Source organism: Xenopus tropicalis, chromosome 1, assembly GCF_000004195.4.
Source record: "Xenopus tropicalis strain Nigerian chromosome 1, UCB_Xtro_10.0, whole genome shotgun sequence".
Taxonomy (NCBI): Eukaryota; Metazoa; Chordata; class Amphibia; order Anura; family Pipidae; genus Xenopus; species Xenopus tropicalis.
Window position 1 is genome coordinate 191,493,477 of NC_030677.2, and position 25,508 is coordinate 191,518,984.

The 25,508-nt window shown below is 41.8% G+C and overlaps 1 protein-coding gene across 2 annotated transcripts in view; it reads left to right on the forward strand.

Annotated features, from left to right (window-relative positions):
- The first annotated feature begins 33 nt into the window (after nucleotides 1–33).
- plpp1 (phospholipid phosphatase 1) overlaps nucleotides 34–25,508 on the forward strand; it is a 56,820-nt gene continuing 31,345 nt past the window's right edge. The window contains exon 1 of one of the 2 annotated variants that reach the window (XM_012960669.3): nucleotides 34–774. In XM_012960669.3, the coding sequence (XP_012816123.1) occupies nucleotides 717–774 (58 nt within the window). In that variant the 5' untranslated portion in view covers nucleotides 34–716. 2 annotated transcript variants of the gene reach the window in all.

The following is a 25,508-nucleotide window of genomic DNA, read 5'->3' on the forward strand; positions in this document are numbered from 1 at the left end:
TCACCCTGCGCCGCTCGGAACGCTACGGAGACGGACACCGGGGGAACCGTACGAACGAGTCCTCACAACAGGCCTGGCCTTCAGCTCCCAGCCATAACTCGGCTCCCCCTGACCCCAACCCGCCCACACTGGGGATTTCAGTCAGGATAGCGCTCCCTATATATCATTTCCTCTGGCGGGAGAGATAGCGCCTCCATAATTTGCAGCCTCCATAATTTGCAGCCTCCCTTTATTCGGTATCTCCAGTGCAAGAAGCTCAGTTTATGGGAAGGGTAGAGCAGCGAACTACAGCTCCCAGCATGCCTTCCCCCTGAATATCAAGGGAGCCGAAGCTGGGAAATGTAGTTGCTCAGTCCCGAAGGCTCCAAGTCTGTCTGACGCGCAGGCGAAGTAGCAGTTCCACCCCCAAGTCCCTTTAATTCCACCCCCTCCCAACCCACCAACAAAACACAGACAGCCTTCCCTGTATGAGCCACTGGCTGCCGAGACGCAAGTAACACCGGCTGCTCCGCATTCCCACTGGAGGTGGGGGGATTGCCCGATGCTTGGAGCTGGTGTGTAGCTGCTTCCATTGGGATTGCTCGTCTCTATCTGGCACACTGGTCCCATGCTGTGCCTCTGGGCTTTCCTGTCTGGTTCCCCTGTCAGTGACTGATCCCCTGTGTGTGCGCTCGGTATCCCGTGTCTCAGTGTAACGCACCCCGGCAGGAGCAGCGATGTTTGACAAGGGAAGGATCCCCTTTGTAATCCTGGACATAGTCTGCGTGGTTCTGGGTATGTAGCGCTGCGCCTTCTTACTCTCTCCCTACTCTCTCCCTACTATGGCATGTGCAGGCTGGCAGCATTCCCTACTGAGGGACTGGCATAGGCAGGCTGGCAGCATTCCCTACTGAGGGACTGGCATGGGCAGGCTGGCAGCATTCCCTACTGAGGGACTGGCATAGGCAGGCTGGCAGCATTCCCTACTGAGGGACTGGCATGGGCAGGCTGGCAGCATTCCCTACTGAGGGACTGGCATGGCCAGGCTGGCAGCATTCCTACTGAGGGACTGGCATGGGCAGGCTGGCAGCATTCCTTACTAGGGGACTGGCATGGGCAGGCTGGCAGCATTCCCTACTGAGGGACTGGCATGGGCAGGCTGGCAGCATTCCCTACTGAGGGACTGGCATGGCCAGGCTGGCAGCATTCCTACTGAGGGACTGGCATGGCCAGGCTGGCAGCATTCCCTACTGAGGGACTGGCATGGGCAGGCTGGCAGCATTCCCTACTGAGGGACTGGCATGGCCAGGCTGGCAGCATTCCTACTGAGGGACTGGCATGGGCAGGCTGGCAGCATTCCTTACTAGGGGACTGGCATGGGCAGGCTGGCAGCATTCCCTACTGAGGGACTGGCATGGGCAGGCTGGCAGCATTCCCTACTGAGGGACTGGCATGGCCAGGCTGGCAGCATTCCTACTGAGGGACTGGCATGGGCAGGCTGGCAGCATTCCTACTGAGGGACTGGCATGGGCAGGCTGGTAGCATTCCCTACTAGGGCACTGGCATGGGCAGGCTGGCAGCATTCCCTACTAGGGGACTGGCATGGGCAGGCTGGCAGCATTCCCTACTAGGGGACTGGCATGGGCAGGCTGGCAGCATTCCCTACTGAGGGACTGGCATGGGCAGGCTGGCAGCATTCCCTACCGAGGGACTGGCATGGGCAGGCTGGCAGCATTCCCTACTGAGGGATTGGCATGGGCAGGCTGGCAGCATTCCCTACCGAGGGACTGGCATGGGCAGGCTGGCAGCATTCCCTTCTAGGGGACTGGCATGGGCAGGCTGGCAGCATTCTCTACTAGGGGACTGGCATGGGCTTGGGAGCCTTCTCCCGGGGCAACATGTGTTTTTGTATTGGGGGCTACCGGGGCAATTCCCCTGGCCACTGAGCTGCTGAGGTGAGAAGTTTTTCTTCGGGGGACCTATTCCCATGCTTTGGAGATGGGGAAATTATTCAACTGGAAATTCCAATAGTAGAATAAATGATGCATTTTCCTGCGAGATAATGATTAACCATGGAAAGATGGTGCTCAGCCTTCAGTTAATTATTTAGCTCATTAGTCAATCTGACAATTTCTCTGTCACTGGTACCAAATATAGGTTTTATGTCAGAAACATGTGCCCAAGTCCAAATTATTGTCAGAAAAGCTACATTACTTTGTAGTGTTGAATGAAATACTATAGGAAAGGTAGAATTAAAAAGGGCAAATTGAAAAGGATCGAAATAAAGTCTTAAACGTTTTTGGCCTTAGAGCTTTCAATCTAAACTGCTTGGGAACTGCTACCTGCCGCATACAGCTATTGATATGCAGCCCCTAGTGTCTGAAATGCAGCAGACAGCCCCCCCACACCCTTTCTGGATTAAATAATTAAAGGGACAACTGATCCATTAGACTCTCTGGTGCAGTCCAGCCTGCCCATGCACTGTAGGCATTCTGTTCTTTGCAATTATCTGCAGTGATCCTAGAAATGTGACTCATCACACTGTTGCAGAACTACAGCTCCCAGAATCCTTGGTCAGGGAAAGGTGACTGGGCACTGTAATAAAGCAACAGCTGAAAGCCACAGGTCTAAGATCCCTGCTCTGTCATACCTGCATTCAGGCAAATCGCTGCTGTAAAACTCCCTTACACACCCCCTCCCCCCCCTTTCCTTTTTATTTTGCTTTGCATGAACTCCCTGCAGGTATTTATTCTGGCTTGCACATTTGCTGCGCTTCAGATTCCCCTTGTTGCAGCGCTTGAGAAATTCCCATTAATAAATATTCCCAGGAGGCCTCACAAAGCATTGTCTTTTTTGGCAGCAAAGAAGGTTAAATGACAGGCAGGTCTTGTCCAACAAAAATGTGCCCATTGGTTATAGTTAAGGTTTTGTCAAGTTCAATTGTACAATTCATGGCCAGACTGTGGGATGTTTGATCTGTGCCATTGCCATTATCCTTCTACATGAACACTTGAAACACCCAAATTACAGTGAATTTAATCATTTTTAATCTTGCTATACATGCACAGAAACCAAGAGACTGTAGACCACTTTAGAACAGGTGGTAGATAGAGTAAAAACATTACATTGTACAATGCTTTTCCAATTGTCGATTGGCACTGTTTACCAGCCCTACTGGAGGAAATGAAGGGGGAAATGAACCCCAAAATCTCTTACAATGTCTGATGGACCTGCCATACCTCTGCTGGACTCGTGCTGCTTTTCGAAAGGGTGGTTCCCTCTGCTCACTCCAATGCAGAGAATCCTGACTCTTATGCAGAGCTGCTTGAGTTCAGAGTTTTCTCCTTTGTTTGTGTGTTCGATGCAGTGCCAGCTGTTTGGTACCTGGACAGTTGGCTTAGATGCTGCATGGCAGAAGGAAGACCATGATCTATGTGTTCTTTCAAAAGCAATTTGCAACTTGTAGTTCAGCTGCTAGTATTGATCTCACTGCAGGGGGAAGCTGGCATAGTTTATTGGTACGTCTAAGGCCACAAAATGGGGGGGGGGGGGGGGTACACAAAAACAGGTGTACTTTGTACTCCTGAGTCAGGGGTCCCCAACCCTATGAGCCACATTTAAACACAACAGGGTGCCCGATAAGAGGCTGTAATTGGTTATTCATAAGGTTTTGGTGAGCAACATGTTGTCCATAAGCCACTGCTTGGGGATCACTGTCCTGAGTAGTAACCCAGAGCAACCAATGCGATTCGACTGGCCATAACTAACTGCTGATTGAGATTCTGCATGTTATATTATAATAATATTAGTCTGTTATATGGCTTATAGAAGTTTATTTGTTTGTGTTGCACTTTGTGCTGTGATTGGATAGAGTATATAGGACAAGTAGGTTCCAGCAAGTGTCACAATGAAAACCTGTGTCGTTTGGCTGCAGGACATAGATGGTTTTTGTTTTGTCCTCATTCAGCCTATAGTCTTCCCCCTTTGAAAAAGCTGTTTCATTTGTTACGGGTTTTGTTAAAGAGGTGATCAGTGGAAACATATGTATCCTGTTGTATCCTTCTGTCTTTGATGTTTTCTGTCATTTCTAAAGCTAAAAGTAGCGCTGTCCCTCAAGGGATCCTCGGTCTGGATGTGGATTTGTGCATTTGTATTGACTGCCAGGCTTCTGAGGGTTCCATAGGCTTGTTTGCATAGAAACATTATTTTAATATAATCTGTTCCCTAAACATACGGTATGTCAGATAATAAATCCACAACATATAAAAACTGGACAGCACTGCTCTAAAGAGAAACGCTGAAACATAGTGTAAGTGTAAAGTGTAAGTTATGTTAGGTATATATAGGCCAGTGACAGCTGCTGACTAGCTCCCTCCAAACTGAGTCATCAGCTTATTGGCCCATTTATGTGGCCCTTGGAAGGGCCTGACCAATTTATATCTGGTACTTTACGTAGTACTTATCTGATAGATCTCCATAGGCCTGTTCTATGATAGATCAGACCAATTTGGCCCAGTGTGTGGGTGGGCAAGTTGGGAAGAGATCTACTTGTTTGGAGACCTCACCAAAAGAGCAAATATTAATGTTTATGGACAATTTTAAAAATGAATAAGGTACGTTAATATCGCATTCGCATTCAACTGGGGTTTAACATTTTTTCTTTTCTTACTGGTAATCACTAATACATTTGGCGTGGTAAGATGGGCACATTATCTTTAGCATTTCTATAAAATATTTGGCTATTCTGAACAAAAATCGGTGAGACAAACCTGCTTTTTGTTGCCCATTTGCTGCTTTGTAATGGATGTATGACATCTGTTAAGTTAAAATATTTTGCTAAATTAAATTAAGGGGATTTACACACAGGCCAATAGTAAATATGGCCATAGTTAATGGGATATAGCCCCCAATCCAAAAGGGCATGTTAAACAATTATGAGAAAAAGTATCTCTGAACAAAACCAGTGCATAAAAATATCTTTATTCAAATTTAAAAGGAAGTAAGTACACATACAAACCCCAAGGTGTATCCGCAGTGACACACAAAAGCAATAGTAAATGATTATTCTTAAATACATCCACACAGTAATGCACTTGTTTCATTTTTAGGGTTTCAATTATTTATTGAATTTTCAAGTTGTTATCTGGGCTGGTCCATGTGTAGAGTAATATCCTGCTTTGAGATTGGTTGTAGCAAGGCTGATACTGTGAGCTACATCTATTCTTATTGTTTTTATATAACACTGACATACTGGTACATGCGTTCACCCAGCAGGTATTTGTATCTGTGTAAAATCCCCGTGCTAAACTTGCAATCTCTGATTACCTAAAAATTACATGCAAAAATTATTGCTTGATTGGATCAATAAATACATCCACCAATCAAGCTAACCATTGCCAGACTAGATAGTAAAAAAACAATGCAAACAGTCCTATAAAAATCCCCTAAAATGCTTCCAGGCAGAAGTTGTAATCTGTTGATTTGCTTAACTTGCTCAGTCAAGAATACAAGAAGAACACGACTTTTTAATTAAAACGCAATGTACATGTGCTGAAACCGTCTCCCACAGAGTGCAGCTAGAGAATGCAGACAGGGGTAGGAGATGCCTGCAATGAATGGAAACCACAATGGCTAAATCTGATTTGCTTTACCCGACATGTTTAAGAGCTATTGGGTATTAACAGCAACTTTTGTACGGTTTAGAGCGCAGTATTGTTTTACAGATGTGAGCCCAGATATGAATAAGGAGCATAGCCACAGAAATGGCAAAGGCAGCCACAGCCCTTTAGCAGGGAAGATCTGTGCTTACAAACATGCCCTCAGTAGCTCCCCATCTTCTTTTCTGCTGACAGACAGACAGCACAGACAGTTCTGGGATGCTGTCAGTTTCCTGTGCTTCGAGTAGGAGCGCACATGTCGGATAATCCACTTTGTTCAGCCTGCGTTTTGTATTCACGTTGAGAAAAGGGGATCCACACCTACACACAGCTTCATGTGGCTCTACAGACAGCAACTTGGTCAGCCTGTGTGCAGCTATACTGAGCAGACATAAAAAACAAGAAAGCGAGCTACAGTTGCTATGTTTGCACCTACCCACACGTAGCGTATTCTCAGCAAGTTGAAAAACGCTTGCCTAGAATACGCCCCACTACTGTATAAACCACCTTCTTGTGGCTGCATCCAGAAGCACTGAATAAGCTCAGGTGCAGGGCACATGTAGCCGGTATCCGCCGAAAATGCTGTCTCGCATTTTTTTTGCACATCAGGCCACTGGGAGCAACATCAAAGGGGGTGGTGAGCGACATGTTGGTCACGAGCCACTGGTTGGGGATCACTGCTCTAATATATCATCTGCTTATGCTCCCTATGCTTAGATGCTACAGGCCATCAGCACAGCCCTGACTAGACTGATTGGCTAGATGGTTGAACATTATTTGCCCCAAATTGATCAGCCACTGACCACCTAAACATAATCTAATGTAAAACCAGATTAAGTGAATGCTTTGAGCTTGAAATGCACATTTTTCTCTCCGTAAGGCAAAAAAGATCTGCATCCGAAGCTCCGCATGTAAGGACAATTTCAAAATTCTCCATAGTTCCATTTTGACAACTCCTTGTGTATGGAGGAATGCATTCTATCACTTGTGCCTTATTCGATATCTTGAAAAAACATGTAAAGGTCATGCAGTGGAAAATGCATGAATACATTTGCTTATTCAGTAAACAAAGTGCTGATAGAGCTATTTATGTGCTTTTTAGAAGTGAGGGCCAAGGATAATATAGTTTTTGAAAAGCCAGTGATTCTCAGTAACACTGAAATGCAGGATTAGACTTGCATGCTAGAGCAACAGAGGATCTTCTGGAGGGCCCAGTCTCAGCCAATTCCCATCAGCCTTTTCTTTCCACACTAGTCGTGTATAACACCTATAACTTTTGACACTGTCTCCATCTTATTGTTGTTAGAGTTGGTCATGGATGTCAGGTTCTTTGATTGGCCCTAGGAGTTTCAGTATTACCCTGTTGTGAGTTCTGTCCCTTGCTGGATGTTTGGTGCATATTTTATACCTATTGCTTTGCTTGAAGTGCTATCACTTAATATTTTGTCTTGCTCCTTGTAGCTTAATGAGGCTATTTTATAGTTTTGCATATAAATATTCTCCTCCATTTTTAGCCATTATGCTTTTTCCTGCATGTATTAGAAGCTATATAAATCCTATACTTAATATTCAGTACTCTTTTCCTGTTCCTATGATGTTTTTTTCACTTCCTACAATGTTTTTTTCACGTCGCCATTATACTTAAGGTGTTTAACACTTTGTTTCCTCTGCTGGTCTCTCCTAAAACCATTCATGTTCTTCCGTCAGTCTTGTTTAAGTTTAAATCAGGAGTTTAATCCTTTCTGCCAAACTTGAAATAATCGTTAATATCCACTCATCTGACCAGGTCAGTAAGTGAGTGCAACTTTTCTAACTGGGCCTTTCTTGCTGTAGGCCAAATCAGGCTTTTCATTTATTTAGTAGCAAAAAATAAATGCCAGAGATTAATGATAAACGCATTCAAATTTTTCATAGCTTCTTTCATTTAAAATGTCAGAGGGGTAATTTTCTGTGTCTCTTTCACTAATAGATGTCCTGACGCCTGTGAACATTTAATCTTGCAAGGGAGCCATAGAGAAGATGCCCAGTCTTGTACCATTTCATTACTCAGGCTACAAACATCCCCAGTGTGTATTACACCGCACCCAGGAAACAAAAGCCCTCCACATCCCCGTGGAACAAAGCGTGAAATGGGCAGATAGCTCTAAGTTGGCGGCTGGCTCCAGAATGTTGTCAGACTCATTCTATTATTTAGAGCTGAAACGTATCCTCTGGATTCACGCCTTGGTGCCCGGGACTATTATTTAGCCCTACCCCATGCTTGTAGGATATGTGGATATTGCTTCCACTGCATTTGGAACAAAATATAAAGCATAAATGGTTGCTTTTATATGATGTGGCATGAATAATAAAAGTTATAAAACAAAGTTGTATGAACATTTTGGTACAGCTCCCAGAAATCAGCAGAAGGTTTGATACTTGTAGATCACCAACAGCTGCAGCCTTTGTCTGGTAGAGCAAGTAGCTGATTCAAGTGCTTTGATAAAGGCACAGACACAATTCAACCCCCGTACCCTGTGGCTTACGACTAGGTGCCCTCCCCTACTGTAAGACCATGTTGCAACATAAAGGTGGCTATAAACGGTAACATTTGCTCATTTAGCAAGGTCGCCAAACAAGCAAATCTTTCCTCTGATATGACCACCTTGGGTGTGCAATATCATGCTAATGTGAGTGTTTGCCTTAGTTCCAACCGATTGCATTACAATAAAGGGATAGAAAAAGTCAGAGCGACAGGCTTACATTTTTGTTGTGTTTGGGACTGCATTGGCTCACTGATGCTGTCCCCAAACCCCCAAAAATATAAGCCGGGCATATATCGGTCAGGGAGGCCTTTGGAAGGGCCCCTATACACGGGCAGATAATCTGCCAATTTGGTCTAAGGACCCAGCTGAAATCTGCCTGCATATGGTCACTTTAGACCTTTACCCACACAGGCTGCAATGAGGTGAATAAGGTTGTTAATGATGGGGATAAAATGAGATTGGCTAATGTTACATGTCACTATTCTCTCTAAGGCTGATTAGTGGAAGCCATGGATCCGTTTGTGGGGCAGAAGTCTAATTTATATTTATTCTGTGACAAGCAACATTCTCATGTGACCTTATAGTGAGCACTGATAAGCATGTTGTTCGGTGTTGCAATAGAATGTGTCACACTGTCATATTGTAACCCAAGTAGATATGCAACATACAGTATAATGGAGTCCTGGCAACAAGAGGCTCTTTAATAATAAACTCATCCAGAGCCACTTAGCTGTTGTGCTTATTGCAGGAGTGGTCCTGATACAGCAGAGGTCAGCTATGGTTAATGAATATTTGAATGTTTGTTTTATAAGTTGCAGAGAATGGCATCACTAAGGACTTTGTGCTGTATGGCTAATTGGAACAAAGATAAGATAACTTATTGTGTACTAATATCACAAGAAATTCAAGGGTTTGTTTTTACTGTAATTGCAGAATGATGTGTATTTAGTTATTTATAATGGCCTATCTTCCTCTAAGGGCTCTGGCACATGGAGAAATTAGTCGCCCGCGATAAAACTCCATGTTCGCGAGTCTTTTTCGGCGATTTAGGGAAATCGCGCCGCCGCGTGTGCCATCCCGCCGGCGACTTACATGTTCGCCGGTGGGATGGCGGGTCATGGCAACTCGGGGAGATTAGTCGCCCGTGACAAGGGATATTTGTGCCAGAGCCCTAAACAGTTGGGTTATAGAAAGGAAGTAATCTGTCCTGATCCAGGCTTTTTCCTTACAGCGAGCAATGTTACCGTCAGTTTTGCAAATTTCTGTTGGGTTTATTCTAATTGCCTTTGGGTGACGATCATGTGGCCCATACGATGCAGAAGAATATAACGCCTCTTATTAAGGGTTTTTATTAAGGTTTTGAGACAGTACCTATAGCTAATAACTGGCAGGTAGTTGTAGTCTTGAGTAATAATATCTGATGTACAATATTCTTACTCAACTCCCATTCATAACTGGAAGCAAATTACAACAATTTTTCTTCCTTTGTTTTTACCATTTCCAAGGAAATGTTCTGTTCTATAATGTCAGTGTACCCTTATACATTGACATTATAGAACAGAACACTTTGCAGCATTATTTAAGCATGTTCCAAGGAGTGATAGGCCTAGTTTAATCATGAAAGCTGTACATGTTCATAACAGATTTTACTACTAAGCGCAACATACCGGAGGGGAGAAACATAGGAATGGTGCTGTTGGGTGCCCTGCCAGATCCATCTGGCTTTGACTAAAGAGCCCCTGTAAGCCACAAAGTCAGTGTGCGTGCTATTTTTATTTGTAATTTTAGCTTCCGATTTCCTGCAGTTTTAATAGTAGAGCCCCTGTGTGTTGCTAAGGATTAGTATTAAAAGGTTTGAACTGGAGTGTGTGTGGGGTAGAGGGTTTGAATGGAATTCATCCGGCACATTTTTTTCAGCATATCAATTTAGTCATGTCCTGGCTCCTGAGTGCTCGGCCCATCCAATGAGTCGCTGTCTCCTCATCAGACTTCTATGGTTTTCCCTGAAGAGTTTGGCTAATTGCTGCACTCAGCATTCCACCTGCCTCCCAGTATAGTTCATGAAATTGTCAACATAGCTTTTACTATAAGTAATTTACTGTCTTTTAGACAACCCTTTAATGTTTCAGTCAGCATAAATGTTTTCTTTGATGGTGACTATGAAGCCAACAAAATCATTTGGGGGGTGTTATTTCTTCTTTATCAGGAAAAAAAACTGATGACATTTTTCTGTTGGGTACTTTGCTTTGACCCTTGTCTCAATCAGTAGAAAGCTTCCAGGGCTTCACATTGCTGTTATCATGGCTGTGTAACACATTGGGGAATTGAGACAACCGGTAGTTAGGACCAGAGGCGGCCCAGTTCAGCACAGCCCACGGCCCGGTGGTTGGGGACCCCTGGTCTAGACATTAAACATATTGTATTGGGATATGGTTTTGGATCCACCCAAACAGGGACAGTGAGACAATGAGAGAAGTGGCTAATCTGCACTGAGCAGAAAAGGTTGAATAGCCCATTTTAGACCATAAACCATTAGTAATAGTTATTGCACTTGAGCTAATGAACTGTTACATTTGTTGCCACTAGCCTTTCATGTCCAAGTGAGTAAAACAAAGTCCTTGCCTCTTTTGCTCTTTGTCTGCCCAGGAGACACAAAGTGTAGAGCATTCATTGTATTTCTCACCACTTATTATGGCAGCTACTTTCGTCATCAAGCTCTCTAGAAACCCACGTATTCAGATAACTTTCAATGCTCTTTTACAAAAATTGAAGTGCTTTTATGTTTAAAGTCCTTCAACTATGTAGGGGAGGAAAAGTTGCTCAGGAAAAAGGAAGGATAAACACTCCAAATCTGAAGCCATCTATTATTCCAGCCTGCTCTGTAGCTAGAAAGCCAAAACAATGAGCATTTATATATTTTAAAGAATTGTTTTTTTTTAAGCATTGCATTAGTAAAGCTTAAAGGTGGCCATACACTCTAATATCCTCTTGGAGTGGATCTTCTCCCGATATCCCCACCTATGGGTGGGCGATATTGGGCTAATTTGTATGTTTGGCCCTGGGGCCAAACGATCGAATTAGAACAAGGGGTATAGGCGTCTGTTGGTTCGGGGACCGCTCCCCAATCCGACTAAAAATCAAACCTGCCCGATCGAGATCTGGCCAATTTTAGGCCAGATGTCGGTCGGGCAGGCCTGTCATTAGTGCCCATACACGGGCCGATAAGCGGCGAATCAGTCTAAGGGACCGATATCAGCAGCTATAGAATCGGCCCGTGTATGGGGACCTTTAGATTCATGTGGTGTTCTAGGGTCTATTAGAACATCCACATTACTAATGATAAAATAGCCACCCACAACAGCTGTAATGAATATGTGTGAGATGTTTGTGTATGTGAATTCGGACTAATTATCACATATTGTACAATTTTCATACATATGTGCATGAATCAGATTTTTTCTGTCTGTATCTAGTTGTATGGCCAGCTTCTTGGAACCTGCTGATTGAAGGCAAAAGACGCTCTCATTCATAGGTGGTGAGATACTTGATATAATTCAGGTTAGGCATGTTGGGTGTGTGGCTAAAGGCTCATAGTTTATTCTGAAGTGCATTGGTTTAATCTAAACCTTTTTTCCCTTCATTGGTAAGAAATCAGAAAAACACAGAGCTGTGTATATGTGTGATGAGCAGTCTGACTGTGCAGCAGGACACCAGCGAGCCAAAATCGATTTTCTTTTAGAAAAGGTATTCTGAGCTGCAGAGTGGGGGAGTAAAATGAGAGCCTTCATTATGCTCAGAAAAGGAACATACTTTCTAAAAACTACTTGAGGTGCTAAATACTGGGAAGAGCAAAAGTGTATTTATCCATAATCCTGGGGCACTGGAAATAGACACTAAGCCAGGTCATCCAGGGCCAGACCTGTACAATTCGTTCCCAAATTCTGCATCCAGTGAGAGCACAACCAAGAATGGAAACTGTCTCACACCCTGGGGTATTTTTATCTATTTATCTAAACAAGGGCAAGGTGGTAATTTAAATCCGTGGGCCTACGTGCAGGCAGGTTCTCTGTGTAGCCCTTTTCTGCAAGATGCCGTTTAACTCCCCCTCCATCCGAGCAACAAGTGGATATTACTCTGCAAACTGGGTGCTATTGCTTTAAACTTGTGTGTGTTGGAGTTCTTTCTATATATGTTAGCTCTGCATATATACTTATATTTGCTTAATCACTAAGGTCATTTTAAAAATAGATATTGTGTGTATTTAAATATGACCTCACCTCACTACACAGTACCTACGTACAAACATATAGAACATATACATTCTCTCCTAGGCACACCCATGCCCTTCTCACGGATATTTGCTTTGTGCCATTATGCAGTGCTTTTCCTTTCTGTCGTTAATTAAAGATCCAGTCATCAACTTGCCATTTTAAATTGTCATCAGTGTTATATAAAGAGATAAATTAACTTTGAAAGGGGTTCTGGTTGCTGTATCTGAGATGGTAACATCTGGGAAATGATGAGAATTGGCTTTCCTGGCAGTCTCTGGCTCAGGCTTTAGCGGGACACTGTCATAAACAGATTGGCTACTATTGTTCTGTGCTGCGACCAGTCAGGTTATAGGCAGTAAATCTGACAGCATTTTCATCCCCCAAAACAAACACATAGGGGCTGATTTACTAACCCACGAATCCGACCCGAATTGGAAAAGTTCCGACTTGAAAACGAACATTTTGCGACTTTTTCGTATGTTTTGCGATTTTTTCGGATTCTGTACGAATTTTTCGTTACCAATACGATTTTTGCGTAAAAACGCGAGTTTTTCGTATCCATTACGAAAGTTGCGTAAAAAGTTGCGCATTTTGCGTAGCGTTAAAACTTACGCGAAAAATGCGCAACTTTTCGCGTAAGTTTTAACGCTAAGCAAAATGCGCAACTTTTTACGCAATTTTCGTAATGGATAGGAAAACTCGCGTTTTTACGCAAAAATCGTATTGGATCCGAAAAATTCGTAAAGAATCCGAAAAAACATACGAAAAAATCGCAAAGTACCGATCATTACGAAAAAAACGCAATCGGACTCCATTCGACCCGTTCGTGGGTAAGTAAATCAGCCCCATAGCCTTCATGAGTTTTTAATAAGGTCGATTTGCCTGGCAACCAAAAAGCAGTTCTAAATTCTAGTTAAGTGTTTCTCCAACTGTGAGCCTTAATGGAGTAGTTCATCTGTAAAATTACTCTCAGCAGCGATATACTGAGATACTGATTTGCAGTTGGTCTTGATTTTTTTAAATTTAATTTTTTGTTCCGCAGCTTTCTGATTGCTAGAGTCCAATTAATCCTAGCAATGAGAAAGTGGCTTGAATAAGAGACAGGGATAGGAATAGTAGAGGGCCTGAATAGAAAGATAAGTAATAAAAAAAATAGGAAAAACATTCAAATTGTAGCCTCACTAAAGCAATGATGTTTTGGCTGCCCTCACTTGAGAGCTGAAGAGATGAAGATCAACTAAAAAGTTGCTAAAAAATAGGCCATTTGATGACATACTAATGGTTTGCTTAAAGGTGAAATATCCTTTTAACTGTTAATTTGGTGGAGACTTGGTCCTGAGCACACTAAGGGACACTGTTACTAGTTTTTGGCTCGTAGTAGACTAGCTAACTGCTGATAGATTGCTATGGGTTAAAGGGATAGTGTGGACTATCTGTTTATGCAAAGCCCTGACAAAATCCATCCCTAGATGCTAGCCCCCTCTTTTTTTTTTTAAACTTCGCCAACACTCATTATTCTTTGTTTTTGTCTATATTATGAATGTCTATACCAGGATCATCCTTTATGCATGGTGGTATGTACAGATTCTCATGTAATTGCACTTTTACTCCAAGGGAGTGCTTTGATGGAGGACTAATCCACAAATGTTTATATACCTTATAGTCTATGGTTCCCAAAACAATTTCCTCTTTTGAATCAAGAAGTGGTTACGGAACTGAGCCAAATTTGATATGGGTTCTGGCAGCATTGGGACCATAATTGAGACAAGGAAGTCCAGTTAAGCTGGCTACTGTATTATCATGCTTGTGTATATGATTTGATTTACTTTAAAGCTGCCGTGGCCTAATGGAAATGACAGCCAAGGAAGAGTCACCAGTGAAAATATATTGAGTTCAGACTAAGATTGGCATTTGTTACTGACTTGGTTGTTCCGGTTTTAATGGTGTGGTATGTGCATGATACCCATAGGATACAACAGTGATTACTTGCCTAGGTCCCCACTGTAAAGGAAATCATTTGGCCACATCCCTTTGCAAAGAAGGAATCACTAGCAGCTGATGAGAAACACAATTTTGTGTGTATACTTGTCATTTAAAAATGACAAACCTCGGCACTTTACTTTATGAGCCTCAATTCTGTGGTGGAGATTGCATTGTTTGTGCTTTGGTTTGAATTAAGCCACCTGCCAAAACAGTCACACAGGCTTTAACTGGGTAGCTTGGTGGCACCATTGTTAGCACTGGAGTCTGTTTTAGTTCCAGCCAGGGCATTATCTGCAAGGAATTTGAATGTTCTCCCTGTGCTTGTGTAGGATTCCTCCTGGTACTGTTTTCTCCCTTCCACTTAGGCAGGTTTATTGGTTAAAATTGACCTTAGTATGTATGAATGTGAGGGAGCTTAGATTGTAAGCTCTACTGGGGGGTAGGATTAACATGAATGATGTATAATATAAACTGCAGAATATGTCAGGTCTGTTTTAAATAATAAAAATAACTGACCCCTGCTAAATACAGCACAAATAAATGGTATGGTCCAGGTAGAATACAGAAAGCCCTTAGGGATCAGACTGTGAAACACTTGGGGGCATATTTATTATGCTGTGTAAAAAAACGGCGAGAAAATTCACCACACATCGCCAGGCTTCACCGTGTAAAAATGGCGTAAAATCGGCGTAATTGTTTTACGCGTTTTTTCTTCCACCGGAACTTATGGAAAATAACGGTGTAATATCCAGCGTTCAGATGGCGATCTCTTCTATTATTTTACACAGCTTTTAACTCCATTTTTTCGGCGAATTAGTTTTACACAGCATAATAAATACGCCCGTTGAGGTATATTTATCATGCTGTGTAAAAAGTGGTGTAAAACAATATTGGTGATGTTGCTCATAGCAGCCAATCAGATACTTTGCTTTGGTTTTCTAACTGTTGAAATCTAATTGCTGATTGGTTGCCCTGGGCAACATCACCGGTAATGCTTCACTCCACTTTTTACACAGCATGATAAATATACCCCATGTACCAAAGAGATGTTGCTTCTGAATTCTACAGCCTTAGGGCCCGATTCACTAAAGTCCGAAATAAGGAGTGCTATTTATAGCATGCGTAAAAATCTTATCACTTCTTATTTTTCACTCGATTCACTAAAAGGACACTTGCAGAGCGCAATATATTATGCACGTAACCATTACTTTCTGAAAACCACCATTTCCCTGAAAACTGGAGGATGCATCACTCTAGGGCCAACATATACTTGAAAAAATACGACTGCAAACTCCATATTGTGTTGCCAATAGCTCACGAACCGCAATTTTCTTTAAGTACCGCCTGCCCCAAGTAGGGTTAATATTCACACAGATTAACACGATATTTTGCACGTTTAACGCTTCATATGTGTTTGTGAATCATGCGTTAGTACTATTTCTATTCGCTAATTAACGCAATGCGTTTTTTTTGCGCATGCGATATGCAGATTACCACAAGCGAAATGACTTTGATGAATCGGTACTTAATTATCGCATGCTTTTTAATGAAAAAAACTATGCGATAAGCGTTATTGACCTTTAGTGAATCGGCCCCTATAACGCTTATCGCATAGTTTTTTTCATTAAAATATGTCATTGTAAGATAAATAACGCCAAGAACATCGCTTCTTAATTATGACAAGTGTCCTTTTAGTGAATCGAGCGAAAAATAAGAAGTGATAAGATTTTTAACGCATGCTATAAATAGCACTCCTTATTTCGGACTTTAGTGAATCGGGCCCTTAGAATCAAAGCCGAATTCTACAGCCAGAATCAATCATTCAAGCTTGAATACTAGTGGGTGGCACTGAGTGTTTTCCTTAGACTGACAGTCTGGTCACATTCTGTGTTTATTTCACTTGGGTAATGTTTAGGTTTTTTTCCCCACTCCTGTAAACTCTGCTGCCCCTTCCAGTGGAAGTTTTGACAGCTTCATTATGCAGCTCGCCTCCTTGCCAGTAACGAGGGAGAACTTGTTCATGTTTATAATTCCACCTTTTCTTTTCTGATTTTTCTCTCATTTTTCTTAACAGTGTTTTTTCACAGAAGCAAGAGATAACTTAGAAGACTGGGATTTATTTTTATTTATTTTTTTGTATGAGATGCTAATTTAACGTTTGCCAGGTGGAGCTGGTGGTGAAATTGCGACTTGATGTTTATAAATAACACCTAGCTTTCTATTTTTTAAAGAAAATTACACAGGTTGAGGTTACTATTATGGTTTTCTATTTTAAACTGGGAAGTGTCACAGTTGCGGGCACATCCTTTCCTCAGAGACCCCCCACCCAGCATTTAGAGACCGGATACTCAGTACAGTAATTAAAAGTAGTATTGTAATTAGTACAGTAGAAAAATCCCTCATTGGGTTTTTGTAAAGTAGCTGATGCCAGATCTTCTGAATATGTTGGGCAGCAACTCTTTAATAAACTTCAGGTCTTTGTTCCTTCAAAGGACAACTTGGGGGCTGTGTTAAGCAATCCTGTTCTGCCCTGTCACCAACATGAAATCTATCCTGTGGCCCTTTTTAGTAGTTGTGGGCCATGTACTAGGCTAACAAACCCTAACCTATCTGGCCAATTTGCTATTTCTGGTGTTAAGGTGGCTATACATGGGCAGATTTAAGCTGCTGATTCAGGTCCTTTAAGCTGGCCATACACGCACCGATAATATCATACGAAACCTTGTTTCGTACGATATTCGGTGCGTGTATGGCAAGTCGCGGAGTCGACCGATATCGCAGGAAGCTGCTGATATCGGTCGACTCGCCGATCGGCCAGTTAAAAGATTTTGATCGGGCGCCATAGAAGGCGTCTGACCAAAATCTCCCTTCAGAGCTGAATCGGCAGAAGGAGGTAGAAATCCTATTGTTTCTACCTCCTTATCTGCTGTTTCAGCCCTGAAGGTTAGTGGCGGATCTGACGATCTTTCGTGCGACCGATGGTCGAACGAAAGATTGCAAATCGCCATGTGTGTGGCCACCTTTAGATGGATTCGGCAGCTTATTTGCCCATGAATGGGGCCCTCTGACAGGCCTCGAAGACCAATATCTAGCCATAAATCAGCTATTATTTCTACCAGGCAGGCCTGATTTTATTGTGAAATCGAGGACTGCATTGACTTTTTCTTGTGTTTCTTGTCATGTCTTTAATGATCTCCTATGTTGTAATGTGATCATTTGGCCCTAGAGGTGGGCATATCAGGGGGGAAAAGATTCACTTGTTTGGTGACTTTGCCGAATGAGCAAATCTTACCGTGTATGGCCACTCTAACAAACATCCCTCTTGAGCTAATGTTACACTTGACACAAGAAGTAATTTGGCATTGTAGAAAAGACTGATATGGGCCAGTACCACCCAGGGTGTGTTGGTGGAGACAATGTCATGAGACATAAGCCATATGCAGCACTCTCTTGTGACAATGTGAACATGAGATTGTGGCTGTGTGAAGGATTGTGTTTCCTTGCAATGTAATCCTTTTACGAGAGGTATGGGATGGGTTTTGTTTCATTGTCCATTAAATGGAGGGATTTAAGGTTTATGGCAGCAAGGCAAGTCTGTAGGACAAAAGAAACAAAGAATCTTCTTTGTTTAGCATTTAATGTGCATAAAAAAATCAAAGAAATTCTTTTAGATGGATCATTCCCTATAACTAAAGCCCTGTGTTAAGGTAGCCATACACAAATTCTACCAAGTGATCAACTAATCACCCCAGTCACCCGTGCTCATTTTCAATGGTCTGACTTCAGTGTCAGACTGGCCCACAGGGATACCAGGAACATTTCCGGTGGGCCCAGGTGTCAGTGGGCCCTCCTGCTTCTAGCCATTTGGCCTAATTCATGGTCATTACTCATTTTTCTATGGGAACAAAGCAATTAAATATATAGAAGAATAGATTATAGTATCTAAAGATAAAAAACTAGGAAAATATAGAGTAAGAAGTGGATGAAAAATAGTTTGGTGAGTGGGCCCATGGTCTAAGGCAGTGATCCCCAACCAGTGGCTCAGGGGCAACATGTTGCTCACCAACCCCTTGGATGTTGCTCTCAGTGCCCCCAAACCAGGGAGTTATTTTTGAATTCCTGACTTGGGGGCAAGTTTTGGTTGAATAAAAACAAGATTTCCTACCAAATAAAGCCCCCTGTAAGCTGATAGGGTGCATAGAGGCCCCTAATAGCCAATCACAGCCCTTATTTGGCTCCTCCATGAACTTTTATGGCGCTTGTGTTGCTCTCCAAGTCTTTTTACATTTGACTGTGGCTCCCGAGTAAGAAAGGTTGGGGATCCCTGGTCTAAGGTTTTCTGGTGGGCCCCTGGCATCCCAGTCTGACACTGTTTGACTTTCTGGGAAGCTGCGGGGTCATAACCTAAGCTGCATACTGTTATACACTAGAATTGATACAGCAGCCTCTTACATTAAAAATAAGCATACTTGTTATACAATTACAATACTTGCTAGGGGAGCAGAGAACTGCAAGTCTGGAATTAACAATTCCGTGACTTCTGAGCACTGATAGAATTTGATAGAAGCGTGTGTGACTGCTGTTTGGGTGGCAGAGGCTACAGGATCTGCCTGTGGTATTGGAGCACATCATTACCCAGCCCGTTGGCACTCAATAAAACCACTTTGCATGTAAGTCCTGCATGCAAACAACAGGCCAGTTTAGCTTTTGCTGTCACAATGTGCAAATGGTTCCTGTTTTGCATGGCAGGGTACGGCAGCTGCTAGAGAGAACTCCCAGGTAATAGTGTATATATAGCAACACTTGTCTAACAAGCCACAAACAGAAACATGTGAACCGGTACTGTATATGCGGAAACACTCTCTCGCCCCTAGCAGAATGAGAACTGTGTCATTCTTTCAAATGCCTTCTGCTCCTTATTTATTTACTTAGCTTAAATAATATACCCTTTGCAGTAGATCTTTTGCTATATTAAAATGCTTTTGCACTGGCCACAAAATTAAATTCTTGTGAATTTCACTAATCGTGAATGGGAAAAGGAAATATTTATTTTTTGTATTAATTTAATTTGTCTCACCATACAGTTGCAACCAGAGATGTATATACAATCCACATCCTGAATGACGTATTAGCATTTTATTTAGACGCATGCTACAGGCTGCATTAAATTTAATGTGTCGCTTCTTTGCATTGTGCATTGTAGCTAGAGGTTAAAAAAAGCAGATGCCCTTAAGGCAAAATATCCTCTGTTAAATGGAATTATTACGAAACCTGAATACTTGTGGCTGTTGTTGGATGCTGGGTGTTGAACCCCCCATTTCAAGCTGTTCAATATCCATCCTCCAACAACCACAAGTATTCAGGTTGTGTATTAATCCTATTTAACTGAGGATATTTTGCCTTGATGGGCAGTTGTGTATAGTAGCTAGTGGTTACAAAAAAGCAAAATATCCTCTGTTAAATAGGATTAATACACAACCTGAATACTTATGGTTACTGTTGGATGATGCATTTTGAACAGCTTGAAATGGGGGGTTCAACACCCAGCATCCAACGACAGCCACAAGTATTCAGGTTTCGTAATACTTCCATTTAACAGAGGATATTTTGCCTTCATGGGCATTTGCTTTTTTTTTTAGAACCACTAGCTACTATGCACAATCTTGCTTTTCTAGAAAAATTGTCCATGCTTTGTGTCCTTTCCTAAATCTGTCTAGAGTTTTTACTTTCCCTTGGTGTAAACTGCCACTCTCTCCGCTTACACACACCTAAATATGATTGTGTCAGTTCAAGTCTGGAAGTAGAATCTGCATTGACGCCTTTAGGAAGCCAGCTGCTATCTGCTATTAGGTTTCAGAAGGAAAACTGAAAAAGTGAAAAATGATTGTCAACTTGGTAGGGGTTATCCCATGCAGCCCACTAAACAGCTGCTTCAGGGCCTTTGGGAATCTATAACTGAATGTACTGTTGGTACATAGTTAAAAAAGACCAGTGTCCATCAAGTTCAACCTATCCAAGTAAACCCAGCACACACAACCCACACCTACCAATCTATACACTCACATACATAAACTATATATACAACCACTAATACTAACTGTAGATATTAGTATCACAATAGCCTTGGATATTCTGATTGATCAAGAACTCATCCAGGCCCCTCTTATAGGCATTAACAGAATCTGCCATTACCACATCTCTAGGAAGGGCATTCCCCAACCTCACTGCCCTCACCGTGACAAACCTGCTTCAAATGGAAGCTCCGTTCCTCTAACCTAAAGGGGTGACCTCTGGTGCGTTGATCGTTTTTATGGGAAAAAAGAACGACCCCCATCTGCCTATAATCCCCTCTAATGTACTTGTACAGAGTAATCATGTCCCCTCGCAAGCGCCTCTTTTCCAGAGAAAACAACCCCAACCTCGACAGTCTAACCTCATAGTTTAAATGTTCCATCCCCTTAACCAGTGCAGAGACGTGCAACTAAACTGGTAAAGGGGATGGAACATTTAAACTATGAGGTGAGACTGTCGAGGTTGAGGTTGTTTTCTACGGAAGACTGCACTCTAGAAATTAATGACTTGTGGCCCATCAAATCTAAAGTTTACGCAGAGGAAGGCAAACAAAATTCCCCTTTCCTTCTCTAAGGGTGCGGAAATAAAAACCCAATTCCTGAACCCAAAATGGCATCTAAAAAAAATGGAATCTAAAGCAGCCCTGCAACTGCCAGTGACCCATATACTGTTGAATAGATATAGGCAATTGTACTTGAAGAACATCAGTTGAGAAACTGTTAGATATAAACAATAGAATTCCCTGGACTAGGCTTATGGTGTCTTACGGTCAGGAGAAACAACCAATACCCGACCCTATTCAGCTAAAGTTTAACCTGCACGCAAACTTAAAGGAACAGTAACACCAAAAAATGAAAGTGTATAAAAGTAATTACAATATAATGTACTGCTGCCCTGCATTGCTACAACAGGTGTGTTTGCCTCAGAAAGACTACTATAGTTTATATAAGTAAGCTGCTGTGTAGCCATGGGGGCAGCCAATCAAAGGACAAAAGGCACAGGTTGCTTAGCAGATAACAGATAAACCCCCATTACATGGGGCTTATCTACTAGTTATCTGCTATGTAACCTGTGCCTTTTCTCCTTTTTTCCAGCTTGAATGGCTGCCCCCATGGCTACACAGCAGCTTATTTATATAGTAGCTTTTCTGTAGCAAAATCACCATTTTTTTGCAGAGCAACGGCACATTATACTTTAATTACTTTAAAACACTTTAATTTTTTGATGTTACTGTTCCTTTAACCTGCAAAATGTTGCCACTGTAGGACCCGCACCCAATGTGTAACTGCGTCTTTCCACACAGAAACTTTGATAGGAGAGGAAGAGTGTCCTTCCCCAGTCTGACTCACACCCAACCCGAATCGGCAATGGTCACCTATATTACAACCCTAACCTTTTGTAAGCTAATGGTAAACTCACGGGTTGCAGGTCACCCCGCATATCACTTCAGGCTAAATACATTTATTTAATATACTTAATACATTTACTGTGACTTTTCTATTAACTCTGCAAACTATTACAACAAACTGGTTTACCCCCCTCTATTAAGAGAAAGAAGCTACTTTTCTCTTGTGAGATGATTTCCCCTCACACACACTGTAACCTATTCAGAAATCTAAATATTTGTGCTGAGCTAAGTTCCATATTTGATCAGTAGCAGGCTAAAATAACTAACTTGGCAGCTAAGTACCTTCTGAAAAAGGAATAATGTTCATTTCCATTTCCCGGTTAAGTTTTTCTTTAATATAATTATTAAAATATCTCATTATTAAAGCCAGAAATATTTTTATTGTGGTGTGAGGGTTCTGCACTGTAGTTAACAGGAACTGTGGGAAATATTTAACATTTTATGAGTTCTATTCGTGCCCAGGGCACCGTCTTGCCAGGCAATCCTGGCCTTGTGTGGTAATGTTTAGACTAAGGATCTATGAAGGCCATGTCTTTTGACAAAAAAAAACAATATGTTGTCTGTGCACAGGAAAAACAAAGACAACGGGGAGAAAGGGAAGGAGGAGCGTTACTAATTCTGTTGTGTTCCAAAGGGCTGCCGTCTAGTCTAGTACCACTTGTGCATTCTGCCTTAAACGGTTTTGCTTTTAAGTGCCGGTAACACTAAGCTGAATATATATATATATATATATATATATATATATATATATATATATATATATCTGTCTAACAGCACCTATGTATTGGAAACAGATGCCCTATTTTTTATATGAGCGGGTATTAGTCTGTAGTTCTTTAGAGAGTTATAAATGGCATTCGACCCTTGTGTTTATAACCATTTATATTTCAGAGTTTCTGTTATTTTCTATGTAGACGTGTTGAATTGCCCTGTTTTAACTTTAATGGCTGCCGCCGTTGTAAAGGTTAAGGGTACATTATACAGGTATGGGACCTGTTATCCTGGCCTCCATACCCTAAATCTGCTAATAAATCATTTAAACATTAATTAAACCAAATAGAATTGTTTTGGTTTCAATAAGGAGCTTGTGCCTCCAGTTAGAGCTCTTCATTTGGATTAAATGCAAGGTACTGTTTTATTACAGAGAAAAGGGAATCATTTAACCATTAAAGAAACCCAATAGGGCTGTTCTGCCCCCAATAAGGGGTAATTATATCTTAGTTGGGATCAAGTACAGGTACTGTTTTATTATTACAGAGAAAAGGGAATCATTTAACCATTAAATAAACCCAATAGGACTGTTCTGCCCCCAATAAGGGGTAATTATATCTTAGTTGGGATCAAGTACAGGTACTGTTTTATTATTACAGAGAAAAGGGAATCATTTAACCATGAAATAAACCCAATAGGGCTGTTCTGCCCCCAATAAGGGGTAATTATATCTTAGTTGGGATCAAGTACAGGTACTGTTTTATTATTACAGAGAAAAAGGGAATCATTTGAATGATTTGATTAATATGGGAGATAGCCTTCCTGTAATTTGGAGCTTTATTTAAATGCATAGAGAACCAATTACATTTGTTTTAATATGCCACTATACTATTACATTGTCCTTTGGCTTAGTAGATGGTAATAGCTTGATATTTTGGCTACATGGGTTTACTTGCCTGGGACTTCTATCCACCTTGTATTTTTATAGGAAAACTATACCTTCAGAATGAATACTTAACCAACAGATAGTCAATATCATATTAAGTAGCCTGTTAAAGTGTATATATCAGCAAATATTGCTCTTTTACATCTTTTCCTTTGAGCCGCCATTTAGTGATGAGCTGTGTGTTCCCTCAGAGATCAGCTGACAGGAAATAATGCAGCTCTGACTGTAACAGGAAGTAGTGTGGGAACAAGAAAAGTGGAAAAATGGAAATTCTCTATTTAGGAGTACCCAGTGGCACATACCACTAAAAATATATTTTTATGAAAATGGTTTATTTAGATAAGGCAGAGTTTTACTTATAAGCTGTTTTATGCTGTATGTATCTTTCCATTAAGCATTTAATTGGTGCTTGGTGACTGGCTGGCAAGTTCCATAAGCAGAGCATGTGCAACCATTGGGCAACTGGGCTAGGCAGGGTGTGTGCCAGTAAGTGATGTCACAGGGGATTTCCCATATTGCAGTGATTGGCTGCACCATAATGCAATGTTTACTAGATTATTAGCGTTGCCTTGCCTGTATTTGTGTGGCACGCCATTGTCCGCAGCCAAACAATTAAGAGAATCATGTGTCTCTCTGTTTCTGTCTGTTTGACTCGTTAACTGACTTAGGGTATATTTATCATGCTGTGTAATAAGTGGAGTAAAACATTACCGGTGATGTTGCTCTTAGCATCCAATCAGATGCTTTGCTTTATTTTTCTAACTGTTGAAATCCAATAGCTGATTGGTTGCCCTGGGCAACATCACCAGTAATGCTTCACTCCACTTTTTACACAGCATGATAAATATACCCCATATATATATATATATATATATGTGACACTGTTAAGTGCTGCGCTTTCACACATTATATAATATACAGTACCCACAGTGATTTAATAGTTATTTCTTTTCATCAGCTCAGATATATTAATCCAACATATTAAATTATATCCTGCCTTCAAGGTGGTGCCGTTGATACTTTTTCTCATGTCCAGCTGATATCATGGAGCACATTAGAGTGGTTTCATAGGCTGGAGCAGTGTATGAAGACAACATATTGTCAATTGCATGACATGAGGCTTGCCAAAAATCTTGTAGTATCTTGTAGCTCGGCTTTTGCCCTTAGGTGGCAAAATTACTGTAAATTATCCCGATATTCTAAGCGCCTCTCTATTGGAGACCGAAAGCTTTGTTACTGTGTATGAGGTCATTGGTTACCCGCCCTCCGCCCTTCCAGTGAAATATTAAACCAGGGCAAGTGTGGAATGGATAATTACAGTATTACAAGGTGACGTGTGATGGCACTGCTCTTACAAGGAGATTTTCTGCCTTTTCTTCTACAGAAGGACTCTGAGCTTCCCACGCACAGTAATAAACCTTCACCTGCAGAGACCTGCAGACTTTGATATATAGTACTGCCTTGATCTAGGGACTAGCCCTATTTCCGTTTTGTAATCAGAAAAAAATTGGTTTTCCTTATAAAGCAAATTGGAGACTGCTTCATATATGACTTTACCCTACCGTTTCTAGATGAGCTAGAAGCTGTGGCCCTCCCGTATGTCAGTGGAGTCATGTTTACAATGGCAGACATGCTTGCGTGGCTGTGTAGTGCAGGCTCACCATAAAGGCCACACTATATTTTTTAATTGTTGAAATGCATGTTGAGTTTATTGTGTTTGCCATGACTAATATGTATGGAGGCCTGGTTTGTTTTGATGGTTTCCTGTTTCAGAAAGTACAGACCACATTTTGTATTGTCTGGTTTGTGCTCTTGCATCCTCTTCTGATAAAGACTCAGGCCCTATTAATACCGTCCTGAATGTCTGCTAAATTGATAAACATGATGATATTAACTGCAGTTAGCTTGCACGATCATTGCAATGTGTACACGCAGAACTAATGCAAAGGGACCCTG